The sequence below is a fragment of the Labrus bergylta genome, chromosome 21 (assembly GCF_963930695.1).
Source record: "Labrus bergylta chromosome 21, fLabBer1.1, whole genome shotgun sequence".
NCBI lineage: Eukaryota > Metazoa > Chordata > Actinopteri > Labriformes > Labridae > Labrus > Labrus bergylta.
In genome coordinates this window covers 10220148-10245488 of record NC_089215.1, presented here as the reverse complement: position 1 = coordinate 10245488, position 25341 = coordinate 10220148, and the positions used below count along the sequence as shown (strand labels likewise).

The 25341-nt window shown below is 39.1% G+C and overlaps 2 protein-coding genes across 2 annotated transcripts in view; both read left to right on the top strand.

The window, feature by feature from the left end:
• Window positions 1-5042: 5042 nt before the first annotated feature.
• LOC109990570 (glycylpeptide N-tetradecanoyltransferase 2) lies at window positions 5043-12195 on the top strand. The gene is made up of 12 exons (XM_029279106.2): window positions 5043-5130; window positions 5229-5337; window positions 6499-6643; window positions 7316-7434; window positions 7594-7685; window positions 8237-8353; window positions 8491-8661; window positions 10004-10112; window positions 10374-10544; window positions 10658-10825; window positions 11339-11476; window positions 12008-12195. The coding sequence occupies exons 1-12, from the start codon at window positions 5111-5113 to the stop codon at window positions 12029-12031; spliced, it is 1383 nt and encodes a 460-aa protein (XP_029134939.1). The 5' UTR covers window positions 5043-5110; the 3' UTR covers window positions 12032-12195.
• Window positions 12196-14071: 1876 nt separating this feature from the next.
• Window positions 14072-25341, top strand: part of svild (supervillin d) — a 40478-nt gene continuing 29208 nt past the window's right edge. The window contains exon 1 of the mRNA XM_065949668.1: window positions 14072-14452. The gene's annotated coding sequence lies outside the window, so the exon portion shown is untranslated. The remainder of the gene's footprint in view (window positions 14453-25341) is intronic.

Sequence of the window (25341 nt, the reverse complement as noted above, 5' to 3'; positions counted from 1 at the left end):
TATTACTAAACTGTTCCAGTGACATAGAGTATGTAAATGATAAGCATTTTAAAATCGTCCTCATAAATAATCCTCCAAACAGCTGTCAATGCAAAAAAAAAAATCCATTCCATTTTTTTATTTTTTTTAAATTAATTTACAACTTACAACAATCAAAAGAAGTTTCTAACAGTTGTTCTCCTTATTGCGTATGAGAGGACCAGGACCCATGCATATTATTTGCTCTTCACATGTCTCAAAGCCTAGATTGAGACATTTTGTGCCAATTAGAACACAGATAATAAACATTTGGTCATTTTTAAAGACATGTTTCTTGATCTGCTTGATCCAACACAGATTTGAAAAATAGATGAACCGATCCTTACCAGTTTTTAATCCAGATTAAACAGTTTTAACACCTGGGAACAGAAGGCTTGTATCGTGCTTTGTTTCTTACCTGAAATGGACTAAAATTGGTGTTATAACGGATTTTAGTGTCATAGATTGAAAGAAGGTTGCTGTTGCCTCACAGAGAGGAGGTTCCTGGTTTGAATCCCTGACAGACAGGGCCACTCTGTGTGTCTCTGTGATTTACTGGCGAACAGTCCAGGGTGTACCCTGCCTCTCGCCCAATGACAGCTGGGATCAACTACAACCCCCCGTGAGCCTGAACAGGAAAAAGCGGTATGGATAATGGATAGATTGAAAAAATTACTGTAACTATTGAAAGAAAATAACTCATGTGGATGATCCTATTCCTGAAACCAAAGCAAAGAAGGGAATAAGGAGTAAAGAGTTGTGTACATATTGCATCTTCTATCATGATGCTTTATGATGAAATTTGGCTGAAATAGTGTCCCCAATGGAGCCAAACTGAATCCTGAACCAGATTTCTGTCTGACCCTGAGGCTGCTGCAGCCAAGTGAGATTTGTCCCCCCCTCCAATCCTTAACTTTTCCTCATATTTAAAGCACCAGATGAATTCTAGATTCAGCTACTAGCTGATTAAAATAGGTCACTTAATTATCCTGGAGGTATTTGGGTCAGGCAAATGTATTTAGAAAGTTATTTACAGAGAACAAAGACTCATAAATGCAGGTAAAACGATGCGACAGGGACGAGAAACTGGGAGAAAAAAAACACACACAAAAGAGGATATTGTTGACAGTCATAGTCTGTATAGAGATGTTGTTTGAAGTAAGTGTCTGTTTCTGTTTCCTTTACAACTCCCACACAAGCTACGTCGCACACAATCAGAGCAGGAAAGTAATACGAGCACACTGCCAATAATATGGACTCAATTTTGAATGTGGTTCTGTAGATTGGTCTTCTTCTCGCGCCCACTTTGGCAGGTATCCAAGCCAGCATATGGAGGTTCACTTAAAGCTCAGAATTAGTTTGGCTGCTGCAATAATGAAAGTGACTGATAATTTTTGGAATCCATCATGGACAAAATCCAAAAAGATGATTTGTTTTTCGGCTCGGGATATAACCCGAGTAGGATATGGAGTTCAACACTGCACATACATGATGGGCGATTAGTTATTGTAATTTAAGGTGACACAATTTTGTTTTTTTATTGCAGATGGAAAGTTTAATTGGAGTTTCTTGCCGGTGTTTCAAGCAGAAAAACTGAACAAAACAAAAAAAAACGAATACAAAATGAGACCAAATAGCGACAGGATCGAGAGGGGAACCTGTGACCAGTGTGAGTACGACTGTAGCCTCTGTACATGGAGCACCTACTCTAAGCAACAAGCAAAACAGCACCGCTATTATCATAAAAGACATACTGTACTTGTTTGTAATGAAAATAAAGGTATCTTAGCTCAAAGGTGTCAAAATAGTTTATAAACAAAACTGAGCTAACTCAAAGTGTCTTGTTTACAACCTGACACGACTTTAGATGTAGAAAAAGCACCATCACTATCCTGCACAAACAGCATGAACCTTTGTTACACTTTGATGTAGTGAGGCAGGATTCTTGGTAATGATTTTATAATAAAGATTCAGAGATGTAGAGCCGGAGGACTGGAAATGACAGATCACGAGTCTTTCTTGTAACAAAGAATCATTAACTTGCAGAGAAATAAATAGTTTAATTTATTTATTTGTATTTATTTATAAAATGTAAACTTATTGGGGCAATGCAATGTGCCAGATTAGCCATCATAGCTCATTTTCAACTGTAGTTGAAATGTACCTTAATGTACCTTGTGCGTTTATTGTTCTGTCACTCACCTGTCCAGCGACTACAGTTGAAAGTTATTAACATTTCAAGAGAAGTTACAGGTGATAAAGCCATTACTTTCTTCATTTGAGAGATGGTCCAGTTTATCAAGAGTTTTTCCCTTCAGTTTTGGCCCAGTGTGCCAGTTTGCCAAGGACAGTTTAATGTGTCTGTTGCCTTTTCTGTGTCTTTCTTTTGCAGGAATATAAAACAAGAGAATGAGTCAGAGAGAGAGAGAGGTAGGAAGGCAGACATCCAGGAAAGGTGAGATGGAGGTTGTCAGTGGTTGTAGATGTAACAGTTGTAATTGTAAAGTCAATGTCTCGATCTCCCAGAACAGCCATTTTCTCTGAGAGCGATCTCCCACGTCCTTGAACGAGACAGTGAATCCTGTCCAATGACTGTTACTGTCACTTTTCCCCATAATGCCAGCTACCCGACCTAAATGTAAGATGGACAAAGGCAGACGGGAAATGACAAGTCACCAATAACACAGCTGGCCAGCTTCTATATTGAACATAAGACCTCTTCTGACTCAAAAATCTGGCACGGCGAGAGAGCCAGGAGCAATCAGCTCAAGGTGAACTCATCAAGGCAGACAACACGGCCAAATAAAATCAACAAATAGGGTCCTGCGATTGAATGATTTAAGAGGAAAGATTCTTAATCAGAACAGACCCATTTTCATTTTCTGAGGCTTTGGCAACATCAAAGTCCTGCTCTATGATGAAAAGATGTTGATTAGGACCCAGAAAGAGAAGCTTGCTCTGATTCCACAGGCAGAATAAATTTGATAAATGTAACCCTGAGCTATTAACTGAGAGTTGTGGTTTAATGGGTCATAATGAAAAAAGTTTCATGATTGCAGTAGTTGAGCCAAAAGTTTGGCTTTCATTACATGTTCCAGCTGATCAAAAGAAGTAAAAGTAAGATACCCTAACATGACAAGGAGTGTTTTATATATCCATTGAAATTGTATGTCTTTAGCTTAGCCTCAAATGAGCCGACAGATGTTTAGGTAGGCAGTTTGTCAGGGTGACAGGTCTGTGGGAGGACGAATCGCACCAATAGTGGACTTCCTCCTCTAAAAGAAGGCTATTTTAAACACACTTTTCATCGAACAAGAGTGTTGATGATGGGATGGGACATGTTGGAAAGCTAACTCAACCTAATTTTCGATCAAGCTAGGTGCAGACAACTAGCTGGAGCTGACACAGGCCTTAGGCAGTTACATGTGTCTACCATGTAACCAACTGTCAGTTTACTCAAGCAGCACCTAATACAGATTTAGGCATCACTTTTAGTCTTTATACGATCACAGATTAGGTATTTAAAAAAGCCTACAGTTATACTATTTAATACGTTTCTTTCTGACTTCTGCTGTAAAAGATATTTGTTTTGCCCAGACTTGCGCTCTGCCATGTTGTTGTCACATCAGTTGTTTAAGGACGTAGTCAAGTACTTATAACTCAGCACTCTTTTTTTTTTTTTTTACTACTTCACCCTGAAAGGTGACAGCTGTTAGCAGCATCCTTATCCTATAGGTATTCAGCTCTCAGTGAGAGGAGAAATCCACTGTATAATCATAAAGTAGAAACAAAAAATAGCTCCAGGCCTCACTTTCTGCATGAAAAATGATGTGAGCAGCATTTTGTACAATTTAGCTAAATCCTCAGATCAAAGAAGATTACACCATTTATTGAAGAAAATGGTTACACAGACACAGTTTAGGTGCAATGGGCAGGAGTGAGTTAGAAATGACTCACAACAACGACAACAAGGCATGATATGATGCAAGACATTCCATAGTTATAAGAAGTCTATTCTAAATTATAACTTTTTTCATTGATAGACACAATGGCTGGTTTGCAGCTTTGACTAAAACCAAAAAAGCCCAAACGTTCACTCAGCATTCAGCCACTTCCCAGGTATCGTAGTTCGCTTGAAGCCTTTGGCTCGATCTTAAAAGATAAAATACGTGAGACAATTGGACAGTGCCTGTGTTTCTGAATTGTAATCCGTGATCAAGAATCTGCACTGCACTGTAAATCAATTTGCACATTGTAAACTGTCTCTTTATCATGTAATGCTTTTCATGACGTGCGCTGCTGCCCTCTTGGCCAGGTCACCCTTGTGAAAGACATCCTGATCTCAATGGCTTATTTATCTGGTTAAATAAAGGTTAAATAAAAATTTAAAAAATAGCCTCTTTTCAGATTTTTGTTTTATGTCCTACCTCTAAAGCTGTAAACATTTGCTGATGGAATGTAAATGGAGATTTTTTTCATTTAAGGGGCCAAGTCTTATTTTTTTTTCTGTTTAGAAGACATTCCAGAGATAATGCCTGTTTATCGTCTGTTGTTAAAATATGGAAAATATCTTTTAGCCATCTTGCAGTAGGCATGTTTAGTATAGGCTATATTTTATTTCAATCTAATGCTATACTAGTATGTTGTGATACGATGAATAAAAAAGGTCACTTGTTATTTTGTATGGAATAATCCTCAACAACTTAACCGTACTTTTAGACAATGATTTGCCCACAAAAGATAAAACAACTCTCGTCAAAGCTCTAAGTTTTATGGAGGCCTATATGCGAACTGTGCAATTAGACAACTTCAACCAATTAAACACACCCCATGGATCAAGCTGTTATAAGCTTTAATCTGCCGCAGTGCTCTCTATTCAGCAGCTGTCTGACATATGGAGGCCGTGAGAAGTTATATTTAATTGTTAGAATTGCTCTGAGTTATCTAACGGCTGGGTGGGAGTTGGTTTGGGTTACTGAGGCGGTCACTCTCCTCCCCTCGCTGCTCGCTGAGATAAGAGCTGAAAAACCACAAATGTGTCAGAAAAACACCCCAATTCACCCTCGGCTTCAAGGACGCACACTTACTACCAATGACTGAGTCAAACTCGCTGTAAGTATGACAGAATTCAAAGTTTTCTTTTCTTTTAAGATGGTCAAAATTATTCAGTGCAATATACATGAAGATCAGTGCATGAAAATGTCTTTCAGTGTTAAGGAGCTAACAGAAGAAGGGGATGGTGGCCATAAAAGGAACAGAAAAAAGAACAAGAAGGAAGATTCCTGGCGGCAAGAGGGACCAAGGGACCCTTTTGCTATGGTACATGTACTTGAAACAAAGTGAAACTCATACATTTGTCTCTAATATTCATATAATACATTAACAGCACATTTATTTGTTTAAAGTACCAGTTTCTAATGTACAATTTAATAGGATTTATGCTACTCTTCATGGGCTTCATATTGGGGGGAAAAGTGGGACCCATGGCCTGAATGGAGGAAAGGGCCCTGAGCAGTTTTTTTTTTAAAGGCAACACTTAGAAACACAATGTATCTGATGGTCCTCTATGATTTTCAGTGTTAAAAGAAAGAAAGTAAACAAAATACTAAGGGAAATTATTCAAATTTTAAGGTCAACACAAGCTGAATCTGATTAAGTGCTATTTATTGCAAGTTATTCATTAATGGCAGTAGATCTTTTCATTCAAGAATCTAACAAAAAAAGAAACCATTTTGACCAAAAAGAGGACCCTAAGAACATTTCTTAAAGTGGGATATTAGTCTTTCCTTTAACAGTACATTCCTCATGCCTCGATTTTTAAGTGACATTGTGCATTACTAAAAAAAAATCTCTGTGATTAAGATAAAAAAAAACATTATAAATTCACGGGGACGGATTAAAACAATACAAATATTTTAAAAAACAACCAAAGCAAGAAGTTCAGGGTTCAAATCCCAGGCAGGGCCTTTCCCTGGGTGAGTTTAGTGTTCTGGCTGTCGCCCACTGAATCTCGATATCACTTTTCAAATTTCAGTATGTTAGGTTAAGTGTAAAAACACGTGAGAAGCTCAGGGCTGGCCAGTGGTGTGGTGATATGACTGCGCCTTCAGATCAAGAGAGTGTTCCTATGCCAGCATGGCATTTCCCATCTGTAGCCTTAAGAGTTTGATTTCCTACAACTTGGGTTTAAACTACATCTGTGTGCAACAGCATGAGTTATTCTTGACCAATTTCTGTGTATTTGTTGATGTGTGAACATGTTGTTGGTCTTAAAAATAAATATGATTTTAGATGTTGCAAAGATAATATCATGCTTTCTGTCTTGTGGTCATGTGTCACACCCTGTAACAGTTTTAGGACTTTAAAGCTTTCAATAGTTCATAAGTGTAACAGAGGTGTGAGCACTCTGTAATGGTCAAACCTCAATATCCTCGAAAGATTTTCGCAACTTATCCTTGCCTGTCTTGTCTTCGCTAAAAGCTGGATGCTCTTCCCGAGAAAAAGCAACAAGAGATCCAGAGAGCTCTCCACCTCTTCTCAATGGGCTCAAATCTGCCAAAAACCCTGCAGCAGGCCAAAAAAAGAACATACAGCTTCTGGGACACACAGCCTGTCCCAAGACTGGGTAAGAAGTAACATTGACTAATTGATTAACAGCCAAAAATCTGTAGAAACAAAGCACTGGATCAAACTTACTTAATTTAAGAGTTTGATATTAGAGTATTTTTTTCTTTCTACAGGAAAAAGTAAGCTACATATAAGACCACAACCATCAGATCTTTATCTTAACATTAGTTTGTGGACCAAATGACCATCACTTGGCTCTGAGCAGTTGCCAGACAACCATCAGGGACTCCAGGAATTTAAAAAGTTCCTGCATTTTTAAACTTTGAGGTATAAAGAGGTATAAAAAGAGAAAGGAAGTGTTAAAAACACAAAGCTTTATTAAGCCAATTTTGTTGGTGTTGACAGAGTTAGCCGTAAACCAGTTTCTCAGTTTCTTTTATTTAAGCTAATATATTGGTTAAGCTTCTTCTTCAGATCCAAAAATATCAAACTGTCATTTTTAACTGTAGTCTGACCAACAAACAAGACATAACATTAAAATGAGCTTAAGAAGCTGCTTTGGTATCTGTGGACAGATATAGTCTAGCTGTTTTATTTTTCCATTTTATTATGCTTATCCTTTTTTTCTTTTTTCACAGACAGAAAATACAGTTTGTTGGTAAATATAAAATTTCCGATCTAACAGAGAAAATCACCTAGAAATATTTTTATTCTACACTTGTGTCCTTAGGTGAAAGTAATGAAACTCATGGCCCAATAGTGGAGGACGTAGCCAGTGTCCGTCAGGAACCTTTTTCTCTACCACAGGGTTTCTCCTGGGACACACTGGACCTCAGCAGTCCCAAAGTGGTAAGTTACATACTGCAAGGTCACACCCATCTGCCACAGAGTATCCATGGGGGGTGTGGGGGGGGACTGAGCCACATTTAGGAGTGAAAATTGTGAATTCTTAGCATGAAGTGCAGAAAAAATCAGGAATCAGAAATCTTCAAATCTTTTTTTTTTTAGTTGAGAGAGCTTTGCAGTCTACTGAATGATAACTACATGGAGGATGACGACAACACTATCAAATCTGACTTCTCTCCAGAGTATCTGGAGTGGTAAGTGACCAGCAGTAGCAATCGAACAATCCTTGTTTATGGAGTTTAGAAAATAATCATTTTAAAACCTTTTTTTCCTCCATCTTAAGGCAATGTAGACTGTTTTCCCATGCACTGCTTGAAGCAGGGGTTTAGTATAAAGATAGATATACACATATCCTTTATTGTCACTTTCACACATCAACACCTTTATAAAAAACTAATTATTTCTTTCAGTTACAAACTTGCTTATTCATTTTCTTCTACTGAATGTTTTTTTTGTGGTCTACTAAAATGTTGTTTACCTCCACCTTCAGTGAACACTAATATAAACAGAATTACATTTACACTTAAGCATATACTTTTAATATTGCTAAGAAATATTTCTATGAAAAGGTAAAGGCCTCTGGCTCTGAGCTCCATGAAAACTGCTGTGGCTATTCATTCAGCCTAGTCACCTCGTGCTCAATCCTTTTCTAGGAAATTATTTTAAATCAGAGTTTACTGAACTACCCCTATTCATTCCTTTGCAGAGTGACATTGCAAGCTATGTCCTTTTTTTTCCTCTAAAGGGCTTTACAACCTCCTAACTGGGTGGCTCAGTGGCACTGTGGTGTGCGAGTAGAGACCAATAACAAGTTGGTCGGCTTCATCGCTGCGGTTCCTTCAGAAGTCTGCATTTTTGAGACGTGAGTATCTCATAAATATAAAGATATGAGTTTACATGAATGTGAGTTTTTTTAGACAATTTTCTGCAAAAAAAAAAAAAAATGTAGCAATTTTTCTGCAAAGTCCCAAAGAAAATGCTAATAAATGTGCTCTGCAGGGAGAAGCGGATGGTGCAGGTCAAATTCCTGTGTGTTCACAAGAAGCTGCGCCTCAAGCGGATGACTCCCGTTCTGATCCGAGAGCTCACCAGACGGGTCAACCAGCAGGGAATCTACCAGGCGGTCTACACAGCTAGTGTTGTTCTGCCTACACCGCTGAGCTCCTGCAGGTAGTAGCTGCAACACAGTGTTGAATCCCACTTGAAGTAAAAAGTGAAGTGGGGCAAAAAATCTCAACTTTGAAAAGAGTGAATGAAATGTATTTTTCAATAAGCTTTTGAAGATGAATAGTATGTTTTGATTTGAACCAAAGAGATTACTGTCCTTCACAAGAATTTTTGTCATTTTTCATGGATATATTGTTTTTCTCTGAACTCTGGTCCACATTTAACACTTTTATCAATTTCCAATAACGGCTGTTGGGTAGCTGGCTTGTGCTGTAAGACAGCTTCCAATGAAATTTGACCAAACCAGCTTATAGTTTTAGAGTGTTAAAGAAGCAATCTTATAGATCTAGGTCTTTTTTTTGTGCTTCATAGTTGTTAAAGATTTAAACTCTTTGCTGTTAGTATTTGCGTTTTCATCTTCATCTGAATACATTATTTTCCATTTCCATTGTTTAGCCATAGCAACTGTTTGACTCAGCACTGACCTGTTAACTGTACAACGCTTCAGACCAGTCAGTCTGGTTGCCTCTCTAACCGTTGATGGATAGAGCTTTTGATTTTTCCCAGGGAATATTCACTAATATTCCAAAGAGTACTGCAAATGTAAAGGCCTCTGTAGGTCATTGTCTCAATCACTGTTGTGTTAAATAACTCAGCAAAGACAGCAACTTCGGGGTGGCAGTAGCCCAGTCTGTAGGGACTGTAGGTTTGGAACCAGAGAGTTAACAGTTGGAGTCCCCCATACAGACCAAATTATGGAAATTAAGTTTGGTTTCTGGAGAAACGCCAGTTAACGTCCTGAACACTGCCAAGGTGACCTTGAGGAAAACACCAAAGCTTGACTGCTTGTTTCATGCATCCATGTGCATTCCCCTCACAATTACGTGCATGTCCATAGGATGCTGTTTGTGCATGTCCTATTTGTGTGTATGCGTGTTTAATACCAGAGTGAAAACTCTGATTTTCCCCTTGGGTATTAATAAAGTATGTTGTATTCTTCTTCTTTACAAAATGTATTCAACTAGAAAACTTCAACATAATTTTTTTAAATCCTTCATTAATAATTCATAACTGTTTTTTCTCTCTCTGAACTCTTTGACTGTGATTGTTGCTTATTCAGTCGTGAATATTTAAAGTTACTTTAGCTTTGAAAACAGGATGTTGAATCTTAAACGCAATAAGGAATTTAGATAAAACATGAAAGTTCATTTAGCTGGTTATGGATTTAAACTTTTGTTATAATACCAATGATTTTCCTCTTAACAATAGTGGCTAGAAAATAACTTCAATTACCCTAAACATAGCATTTTTGGTACTTATTTTCTGAAACATTCTGCCCGTACAGTCCCTGGCATCGCCCTCTGAATCCCCGAAAGCTGAATGATGTGGGTTACCCAGGTCTGAGACAGAACATGAACCTGCAGAGAGCTCTCAAATTCCTCCGACTGCCTGAGGTTAGTTTCTGCTGCCACCTAGAGGTGAAAGTAAGTAGTGCATTTATAGCCTGACATGGGTCTGATATCACAGAATAGACTAAGATGTTAGACTTTAAATACACATACATTATATATAACGCTTGACCCGTTCGGGATAGTGGAGGCTGGAACTGTTCACATCTGTGGACTAATTATGTTAAAATTTTTAATATTAGTTTAAAATAATTAAAGATACATTTCCCCCCTGTCCTTATATATCTTTCCTCTGATTTCTCCAAGGTGACAAAGACACCTGGCCTGCGCCCAATGACTAAAAAAGATGTTGTGGGGATACGCTCACTTCTCCAGTCACACCTCTGCAAGTTTCACCTCAGGCCCATGTTGTCTTCAGAGGAAGTAGAGCACTGGCTGTTGCCGAGGAAGGATGTGATTGACACATATGTGGTGGAGGTCTGACCTTACACTTTTTATCAGCCTGTGTTTCCCTATCTTTACAGATTTAAGAGTGTTCCACGCAATTTTCCAATACTTTTTTTTTCATCACACCTCCCCTCAAAACACAGGGTGATGATGGCACACTGACAGACATGGTGAGTTTTCACAGCACCTCCTACAAAGTCTTGAATCACCCGGTCCACACTGGCCTGAAAGCAGCGGTTCTCCTTTATGTTGCCACGACTGCCACTGACCCAGGCCTTCTACTGGAGGACACACTGGTGCTGGCCAAATCTGTGAGTGACTTATTTATTTAAAGACTCTAACCATAAAACATCACCTGGAAACCTGCAATTAGATTCAGATTATACTCAAGTAAAAGCTTTGGATGCTAAATTATGCATATTATGCTAATGTCTCTTACATCCTACGAAATGTTTCTTAAATCTTTTTTATATATCAGACAAATTTACTTTTATTTAATCTGTAAGCTCTAGTTTTAACATGTCCGTAGGCTCTTTGACAGTAAATAGTTTAACCTATTAAAACTAACCAATTGACACTGGTTTATTAGCATTTATACACATTTTTTCCCCTGGTATACTATGTTTTTGTTTCATTTCTAAGATATGACTTGAGGGAATCTACTTCAAATTTTATCCATACACTTGCAGTTAAATAACATATGTACTTAAATGACATATTAGTAAAGATGTTCCTGTTATTCTAAGCATCAATGTTATGTTTATGTGTGTTTAAGTGTTTTAATGGGTAATATAACAAAAAATGCTCTTTGTCCACACTGACAGAAAGGATTCGACATCTTCTCTGCTCTGGACGTGATGGATAACAAGAGTTTCCTGGAGAAGCTTAAGTTCAGCGTCCATGACTCGAGCCTTTATTACTACCTATACAACTGGAAGTGTCCTAATGTGAGCCCAGACAAGGTACTGGAACCTGTTCTACTTCACTTGTTAAACACATCACTGTCACTATGTGCATCTTCCTCCTGGGCTTGATGTTTGCTTTTTGGAAGGAGGAAGATTGAAGCTATTGTGTATATGTCTCCGAATGCAATCATGATACCTTTCAGGGGCTATAATAAGTTTGTTTTTCTACGTTTACAACACACTTCACATTGTAAAACTCTATCACAAACACTGAGTTAAACATTTACATGCTACAAGGAGGGAAATGTATTTAAAATCTTTATAAAATACTTAAAAAAAAAAAAAAATGTACCTCCTTAAGAATACAATCCATTTTCTTCAAAGTCAAAATATACGAAGGATGATGATCAACAGACAATCTGAAATTCATGGTTTAACATTCCTTCATGATATTGATCACGTCTGTTTTACTGTACAATCAGCAGGAATGATGTCATCGCACCTAAAATATCTTTCTGACATATGCAGCAAACCCTAGTAGTCTGTGTAATAACAACAAATTAATTGTATTGGGTGCATGTTTTATAGGTGGGTTTGCTGTTGCCAAACTAGCGTTCCACTGGAAGAAGAGAGTGGGCTGAAGAGGAAAGGACAAGAGCGACTGGCAGGAACTCAAACTGCAACACCAGGAAGGATTTGTGTTTTAAAGGAAAACAAACTGTAGAAAACACAAACACAAAGAAATAAAGACATCATTCTATTTGTGAATAAATTCATCACCAGCATGTCAGTTATTTACCGAGCCACAAATAGATTGTTTCTGACATGATGGAGAATTAAGTAACAAAATTACAAAAAACAAAATTAAGCAATTCCGGAAATGTGTGTGTGTGTGTGTGTGTGTGTGTGTGTGTGTGTGTGTGTGTGTGTGTGTGTGTGTGTGTGTGTCTGTTCGTCTGTTTGTGTCTGTGTGTGTTTTGTTACTCTCTTGTTATTTTATCAGACTATTGACTTCACATAACCTCAAGTGACAAAACACTTAATAATTGAGCAACCGATACACAAATTGGATAACAGGACAAAATCATTAATCATTTGCACCTGCACACATTACCGAGCACACACAAACACACAAACTCACCACGTTAAATTTCATCTAGACATGATTTTCTAAATAAAGTATGATCATGATCAGATTCCTTTATGGATGATTTACCAGCTTAATTTATTCATAATTAAATTAAAAACAATAACTCATACTCTGTGTTGTTCATACTCAATGTTAAAAAGAACCTATCATCCAGCCTCTTTAACCTTAAGAGGAGAAAATGACTGCTGATAATAATTTATTTTCATACTCATCTGCTTATAATCGACTGAATCTGCCTTTTCTTAATTAGGAGAAGATTATATTGCAGCAATAAGATACATTTTTTTTTCATTGGTTTAAGACTACACAACGTACATCGATTACAATTATACTACTGACATGGATTTATGTATTAAACCAGACGGTACATTATATTTTCAATGCATGACCAGCAGGGGGCACTCTAGTCTTGACATTAAGCTGTGCTTTTTTATTGTGGACACCCACAATATTATTGTTGTAGGCGATATGTAAGAGATGATGCCTTCATGAGTGTTGAAAAAATACACGCAGTCACAGTTTTCTGAAAAGTGAAAGAAAGAAAAGTTTGGTACAATGACCCAGGGATTTTCACAAATCACATTTCCTGCACGTTGCTTCTGCAAAATCGAACTACTAATCCTGTCTAGTGTCTTAAATCTGCGTGTTGTTGAGAGCCCTTAACAGTTGTAAAATAAAGTCGGACTGATGCATGCATTATTTGTATTATCTAATCAATATTTGTTTCAAGTTAAAAGCCCCCTGAAATAATAATAATAATAATAATAATAATCCCCCTGCATTATTTTTTAAGAAATCTGTAGGCTACCAAATTAAAAATGTCATTCCAGTGTATTACAAAGTGTTTGTTCTGCCTGCAATTTTTATTATCAAGAGCCCAACCAAACCAAAAGGCTATGTCTTTTTTTAGACTGATACTGGTACTGAAAATTAAGCTGCTTTTTTGAAAGAAGGAAAAAAAAACAATAATTATTCAAACGATTGCCAATATAAGCCACATGCATTTTTAAAACTGAATGAAATCAATCTTTCCTGTGTCACATTTTAAAATGATTTTGCTGACAAATTGAAAATGTAAGAATCACATACACATTAGAAAATACATTTGCCACTTACAACATATCTGTAAGACGTCAGATACTGATTGATATCTTGGTCGGGTTCTTACCTGTATTAACAGTCTATGGTATAAAGTCTTCAGGTAACTCCAGTGTAAAACAAAGTACAATTCGCTACCACACTTAACATAGTATCCAATTGAGATGTGGGTGGAAATATGAAATTTCAGACTATATATGAGTATATACGATTACCCCAAAAGTACTATTAGGAATGTAAATGGCCACTATTCTTTTTTTCTTTCGAAAAACACCCCACCACCGTCAGAGAAACGGGATCTCACAGTGGGCACGTGAACGCAGCATCACGCTGAGTGTGGACCAATCAGAAGCGAGAAGGCATTTTAAGTTTGAAGTTGTTGGATCTGCTAGCGGCAGCGGCAGCAGCAGCAGTTCTCAGTGCCTGCCTCCGTCTCTGCACTCTGCTGCATGGGCAGGAGAGAGTCGTGTCCCTCTGTAGTTTTGGTGGAGCGTGAGAAAAGAAATATAGACTTTTTTTTTCTCGAAAGAAGACAAGTGTTAATTCATGTCTACTTGTTTCTATCATTTTCACCGAGGTCGCGCTCGTGTCGGCTGAACGTCAGTCTGTGACGTGCTGCGGTTAAATGTTACCAGGAAATTTACAGAACATCACGGCATGCTAAGTTGCTGTTCAAACATCTGTTTTTTTTGTCGTTGTATTTGTTTGAACAGCTGTAGTACGCGTACTTCCGTGGATTTTTTGTGTTTTCAGACGCTGGTTCAGGCCTCCATAAAGAATTGCAGGTAAGTTATGCACGCTGTGAATTCACAGTTCATGTTGTCACTTTGTTAACACACGTATGTCTTTGCAGTGTGACTTTCTATGCGGTTACACCGTGTTAAATGGATGAATTAGCCAACTAAACTTGTTCATGGGCGTTTAAGGAAACGTGCAATTGTGAGAGTCACTTATTTCGCTACTCTTCGCAGTGTGTCGATTCACTGTCATACACACACTCATCAGCTGTCATTGCATAGGTCAGTTTAGCTTCCTTCCTTTTTTATTAACCTAGTTCTCACGGTGACAAGTCGACACTGGAGGAAACCAGCCGCCCTCCTGCTGTTTACTCGAGTCTTGTATCTAAAAAAAAAAAAAACAACCTTACTCCTTATTTGCACTGTTTGTGAAGGCTTGTACCTTTGCACAAACTCATCCCATGAGGCGCGTAAACGCTTGATTCTGCACTTCAGTTCTGTTTTATTTATTTATGATATGAGTTTCTGTAGGCTATAACATATCAAGTGACAGGACCCCCCCCCCTGAGCCTGCTGGTTTTATCCTTTCACCCACTGTCCTACTTTTTGCCCTGCAAATACTCAACATAGATCAATTGAGTCAAGCTTGTCTGCCCTCTTTCCACAAGCAAGTCAGAGTCAGCTCAGAGACAGAGTGACAGAGAGGAAAGAGCATTTGAGGTTGTCTTCTGCCAAACCACCTGTGAAAACAAAGTGATAAACAAGTGTGTGAAGGCTGTAATAGCCTCGATGTCTTTAGAAACATATTTTACAACTTAAAAAAAAAGGGTGCAATAATGCCTGGTTCTGCACACTGTGTAGAATCAAAGTCTTCTTTATCTGTGTCACACTGCCACAGCTATGCAAATACTTGCAAAATGCTTGGGTAATGTGTACTTTGGCAATGCATGAGGCTTGTTTGATTTCCATTGGAAATGGAGACTGTGCTCTTGCAAGGTGTTGCCTCTGTTTACTCATTGTGTTTTTCTTTCAGCACTCATGTTCCTATGATTTCAACTCGGCCTGGCTCTTGCGGCATGTGCTAATTTAAGTGTTAATGTGAAAATAATGTTATTTTAGGTAGAGAAGGTGATGCAATGTTCCGTTTTTTTTAACTGTATCTCCAAAAGTAAGTGAGAGAAAGTGGAAAAATTGTGCCCCTGATAGATTTCTCTTATGTCTCCTTCGCTGTCATTCCCCTTTAGCTGCTTTTGTTTTTTTTCAAATGGAGAATATAATAAAATTCATTGAAGCGTCATATCCAAGGGCTATGGTATTATCGGCCTGCCAGACTGTAATTTTCCCACTAACTGCAAGGCCTGTGTCACAACAGGTTTTTGCACACACCTTCCTCAGCCAGCTGATGTTGTGCAAGTCGAAAGAAAATTGATGGACTCTATGATAAGACATTCTGCAAGGCACTGAGCAGGACAGCACATGTTTGTGTCCCTCTTCAACACTTAAATGACAGAGCACGCTGCTTAGTATTACTGTTGCGAGATAGGATGAAGCACAAATGATCCATATCCAGCTTATGCAGAGCAGCTGAAGCAGAGCGAGTACACACAGTGAGTGGCTTTCCACCCACATAATTCTGCTCTTTACCTGCCCCTTTCTTTGGACCATGTAAAGACCCCAAACAAAAAGACAGACGCTCCATTGTTGTTGAACAGAATTGTGCGTTAAGTGTATCATTCACCTGAATGCCTCGTGTCGTCATGTTGCTCCTGAAGGGATCTCGTTACTCAACACAGGCGAGAGACGAGTGTGCTGGAAATGAGGACATCCTGCAGCCGAGACATGTCTTGTTCACATTAAACAAAAACTTGTTATTTATTTATTCTTGCAAGTTATCATTATTAGTGAATGAATTTCGCCTTGGCCTGGTCTCTAATGATTGTAACTTTTTGGCGCAGTTTTAGACGAAAAAGAAAAAGCTTGAGTGGAAGAGAAATCTTCATTTAAAATTAGCTTGAATTTCCTATGGCACTTAACTGCATCGCTTTGTTATTGTTATTTTTGGCCTCTGTGATGACTTTCCCTCTTCCTAAAGCTTCAGATCAGTAAATCGCCTCTCATTGGGCTTATGTTTTATTATCTGCTGCTGTTCTACAAGCCCCCAGTCCTTAAGGTGTGGGTTTGAGAAGTGCGTTGTGTGAAGAATGCAACTCCCAAAGAGTGAATCTTCAATGAGTAATTGAAAGAATGTTAAATGGTAGTTAAATTAGGATTGTAATGTAGATTTAAACGAGTAATTAAGGTTTTAACAACGCTCTTAAAGGCAATGAACCCAAATAAGGGCACTTGTGGAGTCAAATGGACTCAGTGTGGTAGCAAAGATTTACATTTATATCCAATTTGGATTTACAATTTGATGTGTGGATGGTTTCCTCCATTGATTTGAAGAGGAATGTCCTCTTTCTGTACCTGCAAAGGGAGAGTAAACAATGCTTTATTTTCTCTGTTACTCATGGCTTTATGTAAAAGCCCTAAATCCAGAGGTTTTCGTGAAGGAAGCGTTCATGTATTGCAGTCGATATTGTTTCATATAGCCCGCCGAATATTATACCCATAACTCTGTATTTTCTTTTTTAGCATTTCACTTTGAATTTAGGTGACATGATACAGTGGAACGGCAAACTTGGCTTCAAATCAGTCATAGGATGCACCCACTCGACCCCATCTGTCCCCTCTTCATAGGTCTGACCTCTCCTCTCTACACGGCTCTCAGTTGGGTCTGATGTCAGCTGCACAGCCAAGAAGTTCTGCAGTACAAATATTTATACAAAGCAAAAGTGATGTAACAATGTAAATGATAGGAAAACCACAGGGTAGTGTGCTACTCTTCACCCACATGATAATCTTCACTTAGACATATTTATAAACCTAGCCAGCTTTAAGGGTGGACAACTTCCAGCTTTTTCACCAAGACTCCAACTGTATTTGTTAATGAGGTCTTGTACCGGTTTAATATCTGCATAGCAAATACATATGGTTCTACTTATAGCTTTTATTAGATTTGTGTTCAAATTATAGTTTCCATGCACAGGGGAAGCACAGGGCCTCTCAGATACTACACTTTGCTTTGTTTAAGCTCAGTGTCATAACAGAATTTCAGCAGACAAGACGGTCAACTACGAAATAAAGACCTAGACCCCCATAAAATCAGAGTGTTTTCAATCTAGGCTCAAAAGGAGTGATTTTATTGGCTGCCTTTATATGCATGTCAACCAGGATTTTGTTGCCTTGCCCATGTGAGTGACAGATGTTGCCATTAAACATCCATTAATAAAACATGCACAAACAGATTTATCCTTGTAGACCATATATATACAGAGATGATGTTTAGTATTGTGTTGTAACACAGCAACATTTTAATGGAAGCTGACAGGGGTATGCAAATATTGATTTGGATTTATACAAAAGGGAAATGTTTACGAAGAGCATGTAAATAATACTTACTCTTGGAGTTTAATGCTGGTTAACTGCTGGTTCAACATGTGTCTGCTATAGTGCTATAAATGTAGGCCACTCTTTTTAAGAAAAGGTTTAGACTCTCATTCATTTCTGGACAGGAGCTGGGTGGAAGTATCCATGCATCTCCTTTTATCTAACGTCCAACTAGCAGACAGTTAGCTTAGCATACAATCTAACAGGGAAAACGGCTAGCCTGACATGTAAAAGTAGCAATATTGCGTAACACACCAATGTTTACAAGAATTGGACATAGACCCTATGATGTCACCTATCGTTTGTGAGTTTGGCATTTCTGCCGTCACCAACTTTTGCTTTTGGAGCTAGAAATGACCATGTTGCAACTTTTCTATCATGATTATAATAATCTTCCATCTATTTTTTTTGTTTTTTACTCAAGAGTTGAGTTGGCTGAGTTGGTTAATACCACTACTGTTAATTCTCCATCTATCAGCGATAACCCATCCCCCTACAAGACAGGACACCCCCTTAACTCCTCCACCCCCTGCTCAGTAGAATTCCAGCTGGCCAGATGGTGTCTACTCTGCTCTGCGCAGTGGACACCAGAGAGAGAGATAGAGAGAGAAACCCCAGAAGCAGGATCCTTCGGATGAGACATTCCACCCACTGACCCCCCTATCCACTCATGTCATCCTATTTCTCTGCTCAGTCTTGTGTGTATGCTCAGATGACCACTATGTGGCTGAGGTCCATGTTGAGAAGTTCATGACAAGTGATAAAATCGCATTAAATGGAGAGACGGCTCTGACTCCAGTAACTCTGTTGGTTATTGAGAAAAATAACATGAAAATATGCACATGTATTTTTCTTGTATAATGAGTGGTATAAATATTCACCTGGTACAAATTTGACTGAGAAATGAGGTGAGCTCGAGTAATTTTCTTATTTTTCCAGCCACTTGATTTGGTACTTTAAAATGGCGAGGATTTATCTTGTTTCCTCCTTGCTGGCAATTCTTAAATGTATATTGTTTGCACGGCTGTGCAATTTTTTGCACATGACTTAAAAAAAAAATGCCAGCAGGAACTGTTGAAAGAAATCCTGGAAGTACTCATGGAATAAGGGAAAAACAAGCTAATAAAAACAACAGTACACTGCACTGTTTCCATATGCCAGTGTGCAGCAAAGGGTAGAAGATGGTTTGAAAGTTTGTAGCTTTAAATATAGCTCCTACAGTACATCTGTCCAACAAAGTGTAGGTGAATCCAGTGTAGCAGTGTGTTTGTGTGCAAGTCCCCTTGCTAGATAAAGCTCCATAACCCCAACCCTTCCCACTCCAATCTGCAGCTTCTATGATTGCAGCCTGGATGGAGGATCCAGTGTGTTTTTCTGTTGTGGTCCCTCAGTTGCGTGTCTTTGCTTGTATTTGATTGTTTGGCTTCCCATGCGTCACATTTAATGGCTCTTTTGAAAGTTGAAAGCAGCAAGGACAGGACAAAGAGAAAAAAAAAATAGAAAAATACACAGATCTCTGTGTGAAACCTTATAGAGTTTGAAAGACACGTGCTGTTTCCCTTCTTTAAAACAGATTTCTAAGAGGCTAAGCAGCATACTCTGTCTGCCGTGTAACAATGGTTGCCCCGCCTCGAGCAGGTCCGTACAGTTTTTACAGTGTCAGTTACTTGGAGCAGAGTTCAGGCATGAGTACCCAGGGGGCTGTTATGTCAACTGTCTCTCGGGTGACTGGCTGCAGTCAGCAGGACTTCTGGTAAAAGGGATTTGAAGGGGGTTTGTTTCTTTGTGAGACAGAGCAGGGAGAGGGGAGGGATGGATTAGGTTGTTTCCCCATCCTCCTCTTCTGCAGATCTTATCCCCCATACCACCAGACTGGGGCCCCTTGGCACCCTGGAGACACATGCCCCACAAAGCCATCATATCCACCCCCACAAAAAGCCCATTCTCTCCTCAGCCCTTTCCATCTTTTTTCCTCTTTTCCTCTGCTCTCTTGACCTATGCAGCTCTCCTCGTTCTCTTGTACCCTCCCCTCTTCAGCTCTTTTGATCCTGATCAGCCCTCTTCTTCCTCCAGTCCTTCCTCTGCTTTTCTCCCTCTGTCCCTTCATTCCTTCTCCCCCTTTTCCTATTTTTCTTGTAGCTCACAGCCAGGGAAGAGTTGAGTCATGTGACTTAATTTTTTGTGTGTGTGTTAAACAAACACACCCCTCCTGTCAGTTTCAGCCTTTGAAGATCTCTATTAGCAGAGGCCCGTTTCAACACGACAAAGTGTTGTGTTCCTCAACAATTACAATTAAAACTTCTGCCAGAGGTTGGACAGAGGAGGGGTACTTAAACCGCCTTAAAAGCAGAGAGATTGCTTTTTAATGAGAAACACATTTGGCGCTCAGTATGTGGTTGATTGCAGTATTAACATGGCTTTAAATAAAATGTGACACTCTCTCAACCCGCCCCCTCCCTGGCAGTATTTTCTGATGCATGTGTTTGGTTGAATAGATCGGTTAGCAGCTGTATGTACAGCATGTGGAAGATGGAGTTATTGGATTAGGGACTGGTGACCTGTACTTAGGCCTATCTGCTTTCAATGGTTGGTCACATGACTTGGTTGCAGTAATGCAGACACACATAGCACACATAGCCTGCCAATTCTGCCACAGTTTTGGTTACCACTCAGCAGCTGTCATGATGTCTTTATTTCTGAATGCACATCAAACAGAAAAGAAGATTGCATGTATTATTAAGCCTTAGATGAAAGGTTATTTGTAGCCTTTTTACACTGATGTGATGATGATGGTTAACAGATTACTGGACCAAACCTCAAAGCAAGGACACAAAACTTTAGGAAGTTTGTCAGGTTTCCTTTGCTGTGAAATGTTCCTACCTTGGGACTTAAGTACCTTCATTCTTTTGTTTTGCTTCTTAATAGTTTCTAAAACTGAAATTCCCCATAGTATTAAAAAAAAAAAAATAGACCAGCAGTCTATTTTTTTGTCCACTGTCTCGCTTAACCATGCCTGGCACCTGAAGTTTCCACTCCCCACCCTCTTTCCTCGGTCAGGAGCTGGCTGCATCTTTAACAGCCTCCTCTCTTTTTGTAAAGCTCTGACACTCAGTGTCTTTATAGTCTCTGATGCTTGTGGTTACTTTTATAAGGATTCCTGACGGTTTACAGTGGAAGACTGTTGTAAAGTGTTGGTTTTGAGCATATACATTCTGATAGCTGTCTATTTGAACTCTGCAGATGTGTAAATTTGAAACCTAATAACTGTCAAATAATTGTAGGTTCAGAAGCAAACCTCCACAGAGTTAAGTTGAAGTTATAAGGTTAGTACAGACGTGTGAACGCAAGCAACCAAATGTTTCATTCGGACTTCAGCCGGAGTTCTCCTGCCAGACCCTGGTATTTTTTTTACAGCAAGTCTGGGTGAGCTGATGTGAGAACGAAGCAGGATATTCTGCAGAGGATTCACCTTGAGCCTCCCATCTGATAGGGATAGTCTCTCACTGTGAGATGCATACTGTATGTGAACAGCCAGGTCAGGAGACTATCTTTCTGGAGCAGCCCTCCTGAAGTTATCTAAATATTTTCAGATTATCTAGATATTTTTTAGGAGTGCATAATATATGCTCTCACACTGCTCTAGTTTACAAATTTGACTTTGGGTGTCTTACTTTATACGTTCCATTGGTGTTGTGATGTCTTAAGTCAATAGAAATATTTAGTGGTCAAGCTAAAAAGCACACTGCAATATTAATGTTGGCAACACAGAGCCTGCATTCACATTATGAACCTGGGTCATCGAAGTGACCAGGTTATCCTTGTGCTAATTCAACCATTTCTTCTGTTCCTAATCACAAAGCTCCTGAATATTTAGACGGCGTACTGTTTATGAGCAGGGTGTAGCCTGCATTCCTACTCTGTCCTCCTGTGTGGACATTTGAATAAATAAACAGATTGGTGGGCTACAAGTCAGCTTGTCGCTGTTGCAACTTCTGCATTTGATAAACATTGCATCTGCCATGAGGTTAACAGCAATTATTATGTAATCTGAAGTAACTGTCTCTAACTATTGAAGGCCGTCGCAGAGAAGTAAACATTTAAAGATGGGACCACCAGATGGGACACTAAATCTGGTACGGGTTGGAGTGCGAAGGGGATGTCTGGCTGTTGAACCCATTCAAAGTTTCCTCAGTATTTTACACATCCTGTCCCTTAAGAGAGAGGCTGTTGAACATTTGCCAGTCCTTTTGAGTAACATTTCCTCATTAATCGAGCTTTTATGAAGGAGGATACGGGGCAGGGTCAGGAAGTGACACACTTGGCCTTTGTTGAGACAGATCTTCCTCTCATTGCCAGTAACAAGCCCCAGTAGGCAAAACAAGGTCAGAGAACAGCCTAGTGCGTGGAAAAAAAGAGAGGACGCTGTTTGTTTACATGGCCGAGAGGAGCAGAGATAATATTGCATGTATGAATTAGCATACGAATTAGCAAGTTAGACAGGTTTGACTGCATTGTTAGAGAGGCAGACGCACTGTCCTCTGAGATAAGGCCTCAATTAGTCTCTTTAGGACAGTCGGATAAAACTAAATCTACTATTCACTTCAATGTAATGCAAATGAAAAAGTATAATTTTTTTCCGCTTTATATTATCATGTACAGAATCAGCATTAGCATGTTTTAAGTGTTTTTGTCTTGCTCACTTGGCTTGTTTACAATAACCAAATATAGGTATAGACACCTTTTGGATGTTTTGGAAGTTTAAAAAAAAAAAAAAAACAACAGCAAAAAACTACCAAAACAAGTATTCTTGGGTTAGGTCACGTTTGCTGATAGGAGCCATGATTTTTAACACATGACTCACACTTTTGTATGTTCAGTCCCTTAAAATAACACAACCAGCTTCCAAACAAAGCATGCTTGATGTTCTGGGTCTCCATGGACTGGAGCTTTAGTGTACTGTTTAGCACTCCTTTTATAGGTAGTGACCTAGGTGAATTATGTAAGTACGTGCACAGTGCTGAAATCAACATCTGAACTCAGGATTGGTTTTGCCTTCATAAGGTAATTCACTGGGTTTTGAGTCCCCTTCGGTGCAGAGATGTTCAGATATCTTTTTCAAGCAGTGCCAACTCTGATGCCCAGACATGACCAATACCGGATACCCCTTTGATCCCAGTGCAATCAACAACAAAAAAAAAGTACCAAAACTTTATGTTACTTACCCCTGGAGCTTAACAACAGCAGTATGGATATGATAATTAGCTCAGTACACAGAAGGAATGCGCTTTCAACACAAGCTAAGCTCACATTAGCTGCAGCTTGTCTTGTGGTCATTCCTTACCAGCATCAGTGAAACCCTGATTTCTAACATGAAAGTGCTTTCATTTTTTTAATCACTTGTATATAACTGTTAATGATAAATAATTATTTCAGAAACTTTGATGCTTGAAACAGAGCTACACCTCCACTAGCATCACAAGGTTGTTTGCTAGATTTCCATGATACATTTGCTTAAAAAGCTCTACTTTTCTACTGAGTAACATTTGCTACAGGCAGCCCTGTATGCTTGCTGTGTATGACCTTTTTGTTTTGAGAAACACGTCCATTTTTACAGGGTTGGCAGGCTAATTCTTTGTTATATGGATTTTCACAATACCTTTAGAAAACAATCTTTAAATGCTCAAAGTGTGACTGGAAATGTGATACAACCCCATGTAACACCTTTTTCCTGACTGAGCTTTATTGCTCCGTAAGGTTTTACAGCTTAATAAGAAAAGTCTCGGTAGTAGGACATTTTACCGCTACCAGTTGATTATTCCTGCACCTTCATGGAACATTTGGTTTTCATATTATCCATTAAAACGACTTTACTCCGGATATATCTGTCTTGAATATATGATCCAGTTTAATATCTCTCTGACAGGGTACTTGTCGCTTTAATTGAAGCAATTGGTGCTGATTTGCTAATGCAACAAACATATGGTGGTTTTTATTGTTTTTAGAGCACAAGTTTTCCAGAGTGACTGTGTCTTGGACATCCCCAGGTTTATAATAAGGAGCAGACAACGTGTAATCATCCAGCAGAGTTACAGTTTATGGTCAGACTACATTTATATTGCCACAAGGGAGGCACTGTTTAGCCAAGTGCTATTATGTCAGGTGGAGGGGGGATAGGGGAGGTCAAGGTGAGACACACAAACACACTTATATCCCCCGACATACACATGGATTTCCTGTGTACGATTTCAGAGCCATATTTATTCAAGGAGGTCCTGATTCTGGGCTGGTTTTAAAGCCCTGCAGGTTTTCAGGGGTCAGTTGTGGTGCACTAGACATTTGTTCAAGCTTGACATCATTACAGGAAAAGGTTCTTGGAGTCAGCTCATTTATTTCACCCTATGCACACATTTTTTTTCTACCTCTTGACCTATATTTTTCACTTTTTCCTCATTCTTCTTAACGTTACAATTGTACTGAGACTGTCCAGATGTAACCTGGGCACTAAGTTATCCCAAGTCTTGCAATTTGAGGCATACCATGGGGCTACTTTGACAACCCCCCCCCTAAAAATTAAAAAAAAGTATAGTACCTCAGTTTTTGTCCATTTTTAACTCCTATGATATCCTTGACAGAAGCTCCAAAGTATCGAAAGCACATTGGCGTTGTGGGAAATGTCAGTGGAAAAGCCCCTTTTTTTTTTTCCATGGAGTGGAGCAATCAGAAAGCGTGCACACAATGTTTACTCAGTTTGTCAGCTGGTGATGCACATAAGTGAGGGCAGTTTTTTCAAACCTCTGCATCAGAGCCATGTGTGGTTTTCTGCTCTGTGAATACTTAATGGAACCAAATGAGCTCAAATCAAAGTCACTACAATTAACTCATAAGACATCCAAAAGCAGAACAGTTATAAAATATTTCAAATCTTTCTCGTGGTAGAGGTGGAAAGTCAATATTAAACAGATAATCATTCTCAGGGACACATAAAGCTCCAGTCTGTCCCAGCGTGCATTGCTGGAGAGGCTGTGTAAACTTGGATAGGTTGCCAAGTCCATCACAGGGCTAACACATTCACACTTGAGGGCAATCATTGTGTTTGTAGTAAATACTGACTCATTATGAGGTGGGATAATGTTGAAGAGGTGATTATTCCAGGCTCAGAGCCTCAGTTATGTAAGGCCTAAAATTGGATGAAGATGTTATTTGATGTGTGATTCTCACTCTCTCCCTCTCTCTCTCCTCCCTCTTTCCAACTGGCTCCAAGTAAGCCGATGAAGTCGAGGTTATATGAGAGTCTCTCTGCGGTGGTCGGCGGTCTCTGAGCAGAGCTGGCTGACATCATTCTCACAGGGGGGTGATGGTGTTAGCCAGGGCAGGGCAGGGCTTGGCTTGGAGCTCTACAGCAGAGCCAGTTTGGATTGAAAGCTGAAAATGTATATTGAGATTTACAG